The 13,589-nt window shown below is 37.1% G+C and overlaps 1 protein-coding gene across 5 annotated transcripts in view; it reads left to right on the plus strand.

The window, feature by feature from the left end:
* LOC150108763 (protein O-linked-mannose beta-1,2-N-acetylglucosaminyltransferase 1-like) overlaps window positions 1-13,589 on the plus strand; it is a 603,478-nt gene that overhangs the window by 339,237 nt on the left and 250,652 nt on the right. For all 5 annotated transcript variants that reach the window (XM_090416229.1, XM_090416227.1, XM_090416226.1 and 2 more), the window contains one exon: window positions 43-176. In XM_090416229.1, coding sequence (XP_090272355.1) covers window positions 43-176 — 134 coding nt within the window. The remainder of the gene's footprint in view (window positions 1-42; window positions 177-13,589) is intronic.

A 13,589-nucleotide genomic window follows, 5' to 3' on the forward strand; every position in this document is an offset into this window, starting at 1 on the left:
AACTCCAGTCAGAAGAATGCTAACCTGAATTTTATGTTTCAGGGGATCATGGAGGGTTGTCTGGCTCAGAAAGGAGACACAACAGTTTTCGTTTGCAAGAAAGTTTGCCAAAGACATTAACTACCGAGGTCTTATCAAGTCAGTCAAAAGTATCTGTTTCTGTTGATGGCACAACGGTAATTTTTTAATTATTTAGTTAACACAATATAATTATTTTATTAAATTATGACTTTTTAGTAATTGACTTTTCATAATAATCCTATTTGAAAATTAACAATATCATATTTATTTCAGTCTTTAACATTCTTAATCTAGTGAATTTCTTCTGGCATATTTTGCCACTAAATTTAATGCAGCCATATTTGTTGAGATTCAGGGAATATGAGACCACATTAACAAAAATAGGAGCTGGATATTTTAAGACCAACTTCACTCCACTTTAAATGTAGCTCTAGAAGATATACTTATGTTGTTTCTTTGATAAGTTTTCTAGTTTAAAATCCAGCAAAATATCTACTGCTTGATAAATTATTTGTTTCTGTATTGTTAAATCCATAACATTTAAAAAGTTAATATGAATAAGCCTTTCTTTTTTATATACCTTTTACTCCACATAAGCTGCAAAGGATGGGAATGAATAGTATATTTTATGATGGAGCAGTGTCACAAAAAAAGGAGGGCAATCATTGGCATGTCCCAGGGTTCTGTTCTTGGGCCCGTGCTGTTTAATTTGTAAATGATATATCATTTATAGACAAGTTAATTAAACAAAACAACTTAAGAAACAAGTGGATCCTGAACTGACTGACCAAAATGGTGAGTGATCTGTGAAATGCTTCTTATGAGGATAGATTGAGAGTTTGTTGGTTTGCAGAAGTTGCTTGTTAGGTTGAAAAGAGAGGATATGAAACTATATGATACTTTTTCAAGCCACTCCAGATCTCCAGTAAGCAAGATGGCTGGCATCGCTACCCTGCATTTTGTGGTGAAATGCTTCTCTCCTCTAATAATGTCTTTAAACTTCCATTCCAGTGGGAATAGTCTACTTACCCAGGCTGGTTAGTGGCAGTAGTGAGATTTTCATTCCTTTAATTTTCTTAGAACTATGTTATCTACTCATGTTATTTTTGACTGTTTTAACTAAACACCAAAACATAAAAAAAAAAGATCAGCAGCAGACATAATTCAGCAGTTATTTTGTTGAATTCAGGCCATTATTTTCAGAGCTGATATTAAGCTTATCAGAGCTATGTAGGCACTACAAGTAAATGGTGGAACAATTCAGATTGATAATTGATTGTTAAGGTATTATCTGTCCACAATGCAGAGACTTCCCTATGTTTAACAATTTTTCAGCACAAGATTTCATGTTCACTCTCCCTAATTAGAAGCAGACTGTCTTCCTTGGTTATGGATATATCTTTTGATGCTGTTACCAGATCACTCTCAAACTCCTGTCCCTCTGTATGACATGCTGTTTCAGATAATTATCAGGTCATTCCAAAAGTAATGTCATTTTTAGCATTAAGTTTTGAAAGGATATAAAAGATAAATCACCTTGCTAATTTAATCAAGTATATATTCTATTTGAATCAGTAATGCTCTTCCAACATTGTGAAAGCTTCATAATGCCATTTCTATAGAATTCAGGAGATTTGAAGGCAAAGAAGTCATATAGGCTTAATTTCAGTGCCTCTATTGTATTGTTTTTCATTAATGAAATGTTGCAAACTTCAAAATAAGTGGTAATCTGAAGGTGCAAGATCAGGAGAATATGGAGGATGTGGAAGCTTTTCCTAGCTGACTTCCTCAGTCTTGGTACAGGTGATTCAGAGAACACCTCTTTTCTTTCAGTTTTTTTATTCATTTGATCAAGTTGTTCACAGTATACTTCAGCTGTGACTGTTTGGTTTTGTGACAAGAGTTTAAAGTGTATAATATTAGCCATATTCCATCAAACACTTAACAAAACCTTCTGAGGGTGAAGGTCTTGTTTTGGCTGAGGTTTAGCCTGTTCCCCTGAATGAACCCCACTGCCTTTGACGCTTAACATTCTTAGAAAATAAGGGGATAAACATCCTTTGTTGTTTTATAGCCAGTAAGCGAAACTAAAGATCGATAACTACGATCTATAAGTTTCGTGCCGAAAAACTATCGGCAAAGGCAATTCGAAGTAAAGATGGAGCAAGCTCCCTCACTATTCTTGATATTTTCTCATAATGTAAAACACAGCTCCTAGGAGATGTAATACTGTCATTACATTATGATGAGAGGTCACTACCCAGACCGGTTTCAACCTTTTTTGAGGTCTCATCAGTGAGTAGATAGACCTGGAAGATATCAAAGCTTAGTGAAAAGAACTTGCATACCTTCACTATACCAGTCTGGGTAGTGAGGGAGCTTGCTCCACCTTTACTTCGAATTGCCTTCGCCGATAGTTTTTCAGCATGAAACTTATAGATCATAGTTATCGATCTTTAGTTTCGCTTACTGGCTATAAAACAACAAAGGATGTTTATCCCCTTATTTTCTATATTAAGGTGCCAGAAAACTAGCCATTTGGCTTTTTATCTTAGCTTAACATTCTTGTCAAGTATCCACTTTTCATCACCAATGACTACACAACTGAAAAACAGATTGAACCTCTCAAGAATGAAGAGCAGTGCAGATGTTGACGCATTCTCTTCGATTGTTGTTTGTCAGTTCGTGAGGAACCCACTTGCTGAGCTTAGACACTTTCAAGTTCTTGCAAATAGCAATGGATGGTCGATGATGTTGAATTAAGATCTTTTGCTAAATCTTCAACAGTTGCATTGGCATTTCTTGCAATAGCGGCTTCCAGCATATCATTATTGAGAGAGACGGAGCTCCAAGAGTGAGGGAGTCTTTCAAGCTAGTCCCCTTCTTGAAATTTTTGGAACCATCACTAGCATTTTTGCACATTCAAAACATTATTGCCATACACTTATTGCATGTTTTACAGTGTTAGCAGCATTGTTGCCTGTTTTGAACTCATAAAGCATGATGTGCCTAATGTGCTCTTCAGTGATCTCCATAGTAATGAGTTATTTAAACAGTAACTTATGTACAATGTTCTTGCAAGGCGGAATTTCTTAGAATCAAGCTGCCTCAGCTTAGCAGTACTTATAAAGCTTTAAAAATTCATGATTAGACAAGCTGAAACATGTTTGAACAAGTACAGTATAAAAGTGATATTACTTTTTGGGATGACCTGATGTCTCTTAGTAGCTGTATAAATTTCACTTCCATTTTGCAATGCCCCTTTCCTCTCTTCAATTTGTATCTCCATAGTTGAAATTCCATATAATAATTTCTCGGCCTAAACTCACTGTGCTGATGTAGATGCTACGCATTGGCAGATGCATAGCATCTACATCTTAATGTGGACCCTCCCCCATTTATAACATATCCAACAATATATTTTGTCATATTGGGCTACAGAGCGCGTTCTCTAGGTGGCGGAAGGGGGGAACCCTGACTACCACTTGCTGGATATCAGGGCAGTCTGAATATGTTGAATGAAGAGCTGTGGACCATTGGTTTTGGGACTGGCGATCCCATATGAAAATATTGCTATTCACCAACCTGCACTGGGCCAGCATGGTGAGTTTATGGCCTAACCTTCCAAGATGAATCAGACAGAAATAAAATGGCTCTCATTCCATGGAGGCTGGATTGTTACCACCTATGGCAGCAGGCAGTTAAACATGAATGCAGAAGGTGCTAAGAATCCCTGGGTAACAAGCTCATGTTGCCATTGGAAAATAAACCTTGAAACATTCAACTGTAGGACTAAGCAGTGAAACATGGCTAACTGAACTAACTGAAGAGCTAAGCAACTAAATGGGACATTCTTGAACTGTGTGAAGTTAGACGTAATGGTGAAGAAATTCTTCAATTAAAAAACAGACATAATATATTATAGAGGCCAAGATAAGGAAAGAATCAGTGGAGTTGGTTTCATGATCAACAAAAAATTGATGAACAGCATAATAGAATTTGACATTATATCAGATCGAATAGCAAGCATTGTTTTTCAAATCTCAAAAAGATACACCCTTAAGATCATCCAAGTCTATGCATCAACAATAAGCCATACTGATGAAGAAATCAAAGCCTTCTATCATGACGTATCCCAACTCTGCAATAAAGAAAACATAATTTCAGAATTGTAATGGGAGACTTTAATGCTAGAATTGGTATACAACAATCAGATGAAAGCTCAATGGGAAATTTTGGATATGGCATGAGAGATGATAGAGGAGAGGTTAATAGAATTTGCAGAAAAAGAAAAACTTGTGCATCATTAATTCCTTTTTCAAGAAAAAAACACATAGGAAGTGGACATGGAAAAGTCCAAATGGAAAAACTAGTGAAATTGACTTTATCCTCAGCAATAAGAAAAACATCTTTCAAGACTGCTCTGTTATAAACACCTTCATCATTGGAAGTGACCATCATATGGTACGCAGTAAAATCCAAATAAAACTGCCAAAAAGAAAGAAGAAAAATGTTTCGAAGATCAAAGCAAAACTTAGATGTACACAAACTCGACATTAAAAGATATGTTCCAACACGAACTAAATAATAGATTTAAACATCTTATTATAGATGACAATGCTGATCTATCAGAAAGTAATGACATTATTACCCAAAACCTTTTACAATGCTCATTAGCTGGTACCACAGAACAGAAACAAGACAAAATTTCTGAAGAAACAAAACAGCTTATGAGGAAATGAAGAGAAATGAAACAATCAGTTAACCTACAGAATAAAATTGAATGCACTGAATTGTGCAAAATGATCAGAAAACATATTAAAGTCTAGCATTAAAGACTCCCATTACAATTCTGAATGTTTTCCTTTATTATAGAGTAGGGATACATCATGATAGAAGAAATAAGAAGCTTCAATTGTAAATTCATATAACAAACAATTGAAAACAACCATAGTCTCAAAAAAAGCCAAACAGCAGTTGATGAACAGCAATAAACAGATGGTTGCAGTCAAACTTCAAGATGGGACCATCACCAGAGATAAGTATGATATAGCAAAAAGAGTTGAAGAATTTTACTCAATATTATATCAGGATGATGAATTAAATGAAGAAAACTACAAAACAGCTGAAGTATCACAGATTCTACCAGAAGTTATGTGGAGCATTCAAAGCTTTCAAAATGGGAAAGCTGCCGGTGAGGATAGAGTTATAGCTGAACTTCTAAAAATAGGTGGAGAAATAATCTACAAACTCTTAGCAAAACTATTTACTTTATGCCTGAAGAAAAATGATGTACTAAGAACATGGAAGAAAGCTATTCTAATTCTGATACATAAAAAAGCTGAGGTTAGAAGACTTGACAAACTACTGACATATCAGTCTACTATCAGTGGTTTACAAATGTCTTAGCTCAGGCTTTGTATGACTCTAGACCTAGCACAACCAAAAGAACAGGCAGGCTTTCAAAGGGACTTTAGTACAATGGACCATATTCAAGTTGTACAGCAGATTATTGAACAGTGTAATGAATATCAATTAAGACTGTCTTGGTTTTATTAACTATGAGAAAAGCCTTTGATTCACTAAAAACGCGCAATACTTAAAACATTAAGAAACCAACAAGTGGAATAACCATACATCAGAACCATCAAATCAGCATACACCAATGCCACAGCAACAATTCATTTCAATGGAAATTCTTCTTCTGTAGCTTTTCCCACTTAAGTAGGGTGGCTGTTTGTAATGAGTCTCCTCCACAACCTCCTGTCTTGGGCTGTAGCCACATCCAAGTTCTTCATCCTCAAGTCCTCCTCCACCATCTCCCTCCATCTCTTCTTTGGCTGCCTGCTCTTCCTCCTCCCCCTGCACATTCATCTGCATGACCTTTCTTCCCACATACTCTCTTCCTCCCTCCTCGTCACATGACCAAACCATCTTGTCAACCTTGCCTCCTGATCACACTGCACATCCACCTAAGCATTCTCATCGCTGCTACCTCCATCCTGCTGATGTTATTTTTCCTCAGGGCCACAGTTTCCATAGCATACGTCATAGCTGGTCTCGCTACTGTCCTGTAGATTTTGCCTTTTAGGTTGATCAGCACCCTCTTATCGCATAGCACCTCCAGCCATCTCTCTCTCTCTCTCTCTCTCTCTCTCCAGTTCAAATTCATTTCATTAGAAACATCTCTACTGTGGAAATACAGAGAGGTATAAGACAGGGTGAAAAAAATATCTTCAAAATTATTTACAGCGAGCCTAGAAGAAATTCAAACTTCTTGATTGGGAAGAGAAAGGTTTGAAGATAAATGGAAGATATTTAAGCCATTTATGCTTTGCAGATGACATAGTTATCTTTACTTCGACTGTGCACAAATTACTCATATCCATGAACTCCAAATTACTAGCAAAACTGGCCTAAAGATAAACATTAAGAAGACCCAAGTTATGTTCAATAGCTATGTCCAACCAGAAATAATAAAATCAATGAAGGAATTAAAGAAGTAGATCATTACATATACTTAGGACAACAGATATCAATGGAACAAAATATCGTGAAAGAAATTAAGACGCATGATGCTTGGGTGGAAAGCATTCAGAAAATTACATTCAATATTCAAAAGCCAACTACTACCAATATGCCTGAAGAGGATAGTTTTTAATTAGTGTATTCTTCTTATATTGAAATATGGCTGTGAAACATGGGCACTAAATGCAAAGGAAAATAAGAACAACACAATTTAGTATGGAAAGAAGTATGCTTGGTATCACAAGACTGGATCACCAAAGGAATACATGGATAAGAAACCAAATCAAAGTCTCTGACATCATAAAGTGAAACATCTGAAGTGGCAATGGGCTGGGCATATTGTTCGAAGACAAGATCAACGATGGACAAAAGAAGTACTGGATTGGATTTCACAAGAGGAAAAACAACTACGAAGCTGACCTAAATCACTGTGGATTGATGATATCATCAGATTTACAGGAGTGACATGGGAAAAGAGAGCCAAGGACAGACAGTTTTGGAGTAATCTTGGAAAGGCCTTCATCCAACAGTGGATTGACAATGGCTGATGATGATAATTGGCCTCTATCTTGCATCACATAGCCTCAAATTAATCATCTCTTCCAGATCTAAAATCCTTCTTTTTTTTTTACTTCTAATTTTGTTGGTAATAGTTCTTCAGCTATCATTAGCAATACCCCACTTCTTGTTCCTTTTCCCTCTATCCTCACTGTACATTTTCTGTCAGTCAGGTCTCACAAAAATTATATACCTATAATTTTTAGCCAAGTCAAGCTGACTAGTGCCAAAAACTCCTCTCCCTTATTTCTGATACTACTGGTATTCATGTGTGTGCATTTTGACATCCTCTTGGACCCACAATTACCCTTGTGTAATGTCATTACTAACCAATTTGAATCTGAAACCTGTGAAATCGTATCCAGCATTGCATAATCGTTTCTGTACACACACTCATTCACTCGTCTCAGCAGTGGTGCCAGACACATGCTTGATTGCATCCCCTTTAATATCTCTGATTTCCCTTGATTTGCAATTCCAAACTATAACTATACAGTTTCTCCAAGCATCTAACTCATTTTGATATCATTCAAATATCAAGTCCTTTCATTCATCAAATTCACTCCATACATCTATAAGCAGCAACCTGTTCCTCTTGCAAAATCTTCTCATTGATTCATTAGCAATCATTTCCCTTCTCAATTCTGTCCATCATACCTAGGCAGCAGACTCAGTGTCATATTGGTTTACTCTCTTATTTTTTATTTTCACTTTTAGCATCTCTTTCATATCCTCTCTTATTGCATATTTCTTATCTTTTTGTTCCTGCCAAAACAATAAACTCCTGCTCTGCAGACTAAACAGCTTCACTAACATCCTTGATCTTTGCATTCACTTGTTTCACGTTCTCCAGAATGCTTTCACTATCTTTCCTTACATCATTAATATTTTATTAGTCACCTCATTCTCCCACTTTCTACATGATTTGTACTTCTTGCACAATTATAGAATTAGCTTTCAGATTTTTAAATATATGATTTGTTCTTTACTTTTGTATGACCTCTTCACACATGAAACATTTATGACACACTCTGATATGGACTAAAGCTCTTGTAGATATGTTCTGGAGTTGGAGATAGCCTTGACAGTTAAATTATTTGTCTTAAAATAGACCTCCAAAAATTAGCTTTCAGATATTTAAATATATGATTTGTTCTTTACTTTTATCACCTCTTCACTTATGTACAGAGTGTAGTCTGTTAGACCCGACTTGAAATAATAATGATAACATGTATGTGTTCTTAATGCTTTTTATGAAAACCTTTCAAAGAATCTTCAGTAAGTTTTTTTTCAACTAAAGGTATGTCTAATTCACACCTCTTGCCCTTTAATAATGGACTGGTCCTAAGACTAGATCAGAGTTTCCTTCTCAGGCTAACATTTAATTCCAATCTTTTGTTCTATAGACACGTTATACTCAAGCTTTCAGTCTCCAAAAAATATCCTATTTCATTTTCTCATGTAACTGCTATATAGATCCCAAATTCACTTTACTTAGAATGCTGTTCTTGTATTTAGAATGGTATATGGAAATCCTAGATGCTGCTATTTTATAGAGGATAATTGACTTCTACATTCCATATTTCTATCAGAAAGATGGTGATTTCTGCCAAATGCCACCACTACTGTCATGAGTGCTGTTCAACTTAGTTGAACAGCACTCATGACAGTAGTGGTGGCATTTGGCATATCCTATTTTTTACATGAAAATTTCTCTCAAGTTAAAATACAGTTGGTGTCTGGTCATCACTCATGCACAGTCCAACTTCAAATCTCCTGAATTAGTTTTTATTCTTTTCTAATTTTTTTTCCTTTCTAAATTTTTTTTCCAGCACAGTTTCATTTATCATCCAAAGAATTACAACCTGCAACTGTTTAAGAAGAACATAAAAGGATCCTTCTGTTCTCAACCTCTTGACCTGGTTTTACTGCCCTTTATTGTGTATATGTGGGCTCAGAAATCTCCAAACCTTTATGGAATATCAGAATTCATTAGGAGAAAATTGACTCTAGGGATGCACAAAAATAAGTTTGCATTTTACTAGCTCTTATCAACATTTTTCTTCTAACTGTTCTACTTTTTTGTCAGGTCTCCAATATTAAGTATTAATGTTTTTAATGGGTGATGTGCACTCAACATTGTAAAGTAACTTTACAGCTAACACATGTAGCAAAAAATTATATAGAATTTTATTTAAAAACTCCAGTATATTTCATCCAATATTATGTGGACTTTGTCAGGGAGACAGACTGTTAACTACATTCAAAAGATGAATCACAATAATGGTTTAAAAAGTTTAAAAAATTAACTGAGATGGTTGGTGTCCCAACCACCTCAATTTATTATTATTTTTTTTAACTGTTTGTCAGGGGTCTTGCTGACTTTGTTCAAAAATGGCATGAGCAGGGTACTTGACTGACTGATACCTGGTAAGGAAAGAGGTGGTAATGCATCCTCTGTGGATAGTAGAAAGGAGGACAGTTTACGAGCTGGTTTGAAAGAAGTGTATAGATTACTGTTTTGTGTCAAAATTCATAAAAGTCATAATTCATATGCATATTAGCTTCTGTCTTGGTTGCAGCTGAAGTACATGATATTACTGAGTTCAAAGGAACAATTTATGTTGCTTAGATAACAAAAATAATTTTTTAAAAATTTATGAACAGTTAATAGTGATCACTTCCCAAAACTTGGGTATCAGTATGCAGTTTAATCAGTTCAGGTTTGAATGATTTTGTAGGATTTCACTTCTTTCTAGGAAAAGATGATTGAATTTGAACTTGCTGGAATGAAGTTTAGTCTGGTTCCGAACTCTATGCATAGTACCAACCGCATGCAAAGCAAGGCAAAATAACAAAAATGGCATGAGTAGGGTACTTGACTGACTGACACCTGGTAAGGAAAGAGGTGGTAATGCATCCTCTGTGGATAGTAGAAAGGAGGACAGTTTATGAACTGGTTTGAAGCAAGTGTATAGATTGCTCTGTTTTGTGTGAAATGGTAATTGTCAGATTGTTCATCAGCCTCATCTCCAAAAAGAAGTTTGCTTTGTATTGCCAAACACTGTTTCCTTGGTCGTCCTCTCCCTCTGTATCCATTAGTTGACCTGTAGAGAGCAAGAACACTGAACATGGGTGAAGGTGGATGTCTAAGTTGGTGTCCCAACCATCTCAGTTGATTTTTTATTTATTTATTTATTTATTTTAACTGTTTGCCAGGGGTCTTGCTGGCTTTCTTCAAGAATGACAGACAAATTTTGATATTTGTGTTGATGAGATTATATTTCCAGATATTAGTTTAACTTTTATGGAACTGAAGAGCTTTGTATTTTCACTATGTCAATTGGAATATTGATGTAGGAACTAAGGTACTGAAAATCATTGGTCATTTAATGTGATTATTTAGCTTAATATTTCCTTCTATTCTGTTCTTTAGGACTTTAGTTTTATTGATATTGACTGCCAGCCCGATCAGTGTTGCATTTTTAATTAAATTATCTAAGTGGTTTTGGACAGTCTGGAGGTTAGTCGATTAATACAACATCTGTTTTATAACAATAAAACAGACTGTTATATTGTTATATGGATTCTCCCTAAAGAACTCCAGTGGAAATAGGAAAGCTCTCGGTCATCTCTCCATTAACCATTACTCCTGCATGATTGCTTTGATTATTTTCAAGGCTATGCCATAATAACTGAGAATTTTCACTATATAATTTAAGGAAATTACAACATACTAGGATATACATTAAATTAAATTTTAATATATTTCTATATTTCGGCAACGTCACGTTGCCATTTTCAAGAACTTAAGTACAAGACACATGCACGCAGGCACAACAAACAGTGAGTGAGGAAGAAGTAAGAAGCTAATTATTTCTCCTAAAGTCTTGATGGTGCCCTCTAGTGGGCAATGTTGGTATTCTTGGGCGATTGGGCTGAAGGTCTTCTGATGTAGGTTTCCCAAATTTGAGCAAGTCTCATGCAGCCAAATTTGTTGAGGTTAGGATCGTTTCTTAGGGCTGAAGCTGATTCCATGAAAAGCCTTTCATATCTATATTTGCTACGGTGTATTATCCTGGCTTTCTTCCACCATATTCTATGGCAGGTATACAGAGCATGGTCAGCAAGACCAGAGTGGCTGTATTGATGAAAACGGATGTATTCCTTGTGTTCTGAAATTCTGATATTTGCTGTCCTGCCTGTTTGGCCAAAGTAGGACAGCTTACAACTGCAAGGGACCTGGTATACACCAGGTAGGTCTAGGGGAGGAAGGTTAGTCTTTAGTAGAGCGGATAAGGGATGCCAATTTTTTTATATTGTCTGTAACAAGAAGTTATGTTTTTTAGGATTTTTGTGATTTTTTCCGAGGTGCCTCGGATATGGGGTATGGTGATGGATTTAGAGTAATCCTTGTTGTGGGGGGGTTGTGGTTTACTGGCTTCAATAATTTTTGGATTTTTTTGGGGGGATAGTCATTGGCTGAGAAAGTGTTGAGAATGTGGTTTAGTTCTGTGGTTAGAGCATTGTCATTCGAGCAGATAAGTTTAGCCCTGTTGTGTAGTGTCTTAATGACTCCATATTGTTGTGAGGAGGGGTGGTGGGATTGTTGGTGAATGTATCTGCCTGTATGGGTGGGTTTCCTATATATTGAGAAAACCAAGGTTCCATCAGGCTGGCGGGTGACTAGTGTGTGTAAGACAGGAATGCAGTCGTTTTTTTCTTCTTCCAGGGTGAATTTGATTCTGGGGTGTTGGTTGTTTAGGTGGGTTAGGAAGGAGAGGAGTGCATCGGAGCCATGTGGCCAAATAGCGAATACATCATCTACATAGCGAAGCCAAACGGTTGGTTTTTGTGGGTCAGAGTTTAAGGCTTTCTCTTCAAAAGTCTCCATATAAAAGTTGGCCAAGGGTGGGGAGTGGAGAACCCATGGCTGTCCACTCTATTTGTTTGTAGAATTTTCCTTGCCAAACAAAATAGCCTGAGTTCATTGTGAACTGAAATAGGGCTGAGATATCGGGAGGAAATTTAGCTTGGATTAGCTCTAAAGATTCTTTGAGTGGGACATTAGTGAATAGGGAGGAGGCATCAAAACTGACCATTATGTCAGTGTGTTTGAGTATAAGGTTTTCTATGCTGGCTTTGAAGTGGGCTGAGTTTTTTATGTATGAAGGTGTGTTGCCAGTATAGTGTGAGAGAGCTTTGGTCAAATGTTTAGCTAGTTTGTATGTGGGGGAATTAATGCCATCCACTATGGGACGTAATGGCACATTTTCCTTGTGAATTTTTGGGAGTCCATAAATACAGGGGGGGGGTATGGAGTTATATGGTTTTAATTTGTTAGTGATTTCCACAGGCCAAGAAGTGACCTTCTTAAGGAGCCTGTGGAGTTTTCTAATTTGTGAGTTGGTGGGATTGTACTGGATAGGGAGGTAAGTGGCCCGATCTAACAATAGAGATTTCAGCTTACCTGTGTAATCTTTTTGGTTAAGCAATACTGTGGCATTTCCTTTGTCAGCTTTGGTGATTATTATTTTCTTGTTTTTCTTTAATTCTAATAGAGATTTAATTTCTTTACTGGGCATGTTTGTTTTAGGTGGTTTAGCTTTGTTCAGAACACAAGCTACATCCAGTCTAATATCGTTGGCGACGTGGCCACATCGCTTGTGTTCTGAACAAAGCTAAGCTATTCAACAGTGCTTCTGTTTTTCAAGACACCTGCTTGATTTTGGAGTAGAAGATATGTTACATATGGTTCAGTTCATCCAGAAATCATACTAGGAAGCCCAGTCACTGAGGGCAAATTAGCCCATCTCGGTGCCAGTCCCAAGCCTGGATAAATGGGGAGGGTTGGCATTAGGAAGGGCATCCAGTCGGGGGGGGGGGATATGCCGAAACCAGGGATGAAATGTCGAATAACGGAGAAAGGACAACGGCTAGAGCGACATGCAGTTCTGTCGCTCAAGGACTGTGAGAAGTGGGCTTGGGCTACCGAACCAAGGATGGGTTCAGCTAAAGAAGCGAGTCCAACAGAAAGAGGGAGTGTGTAAAGTAAGAATCGGGTCACTGAATGTGGGTACAATGAATGAGAACAGTAGGGAGATGGTAGACATGATGAAAAGAAGGAAGCTGAAGATCTTGTGCCTGCAGGAGACAAGGTGGAAGGGCAATAAAGCAAAGGAGCTGGCGGAAGGATATAAACTTTTACAGTGGAGTGAATGAGAATGGAAGAAACGGAGTTGGAATCATCATCGACAAGGAGCTGAAGGGTGGGGTCTGCGAGGTGTGCCGGAAGAACGATCGGATTATGAGTGTTGAGCTTGAGATTGGAGGAAGCGTGGCTGTGATAGTGTGTGTGGATACGCTCCACAAGTAGGTTGTGATGAGGAAGAGAAAGAGGCATTCTGGAGAGAACTAGACCAGGTAGTAATGGGAATCCCTGATGGCGAGAGAGTGATCGTCAGAGCAGACCTGAATGGGCA

This window comes from Typopeltis vanoorti, chromosome 3, assembly GCF_054136105.1.
Source record: "Typopeltis vanoorti isolate ZY-2024b chromosome 3, IOZ_Tvanoo_1.0, whole genome shotgun sequence".
In the NCBI taxonomy this organism is placed as follows: domain Eukaryota; kingdom Metazoa; phylum Arthropoda; class Arachnida; order Uropygi; family Thelyphonidae; genus Typopeltis; species Typopeltis vanoorti.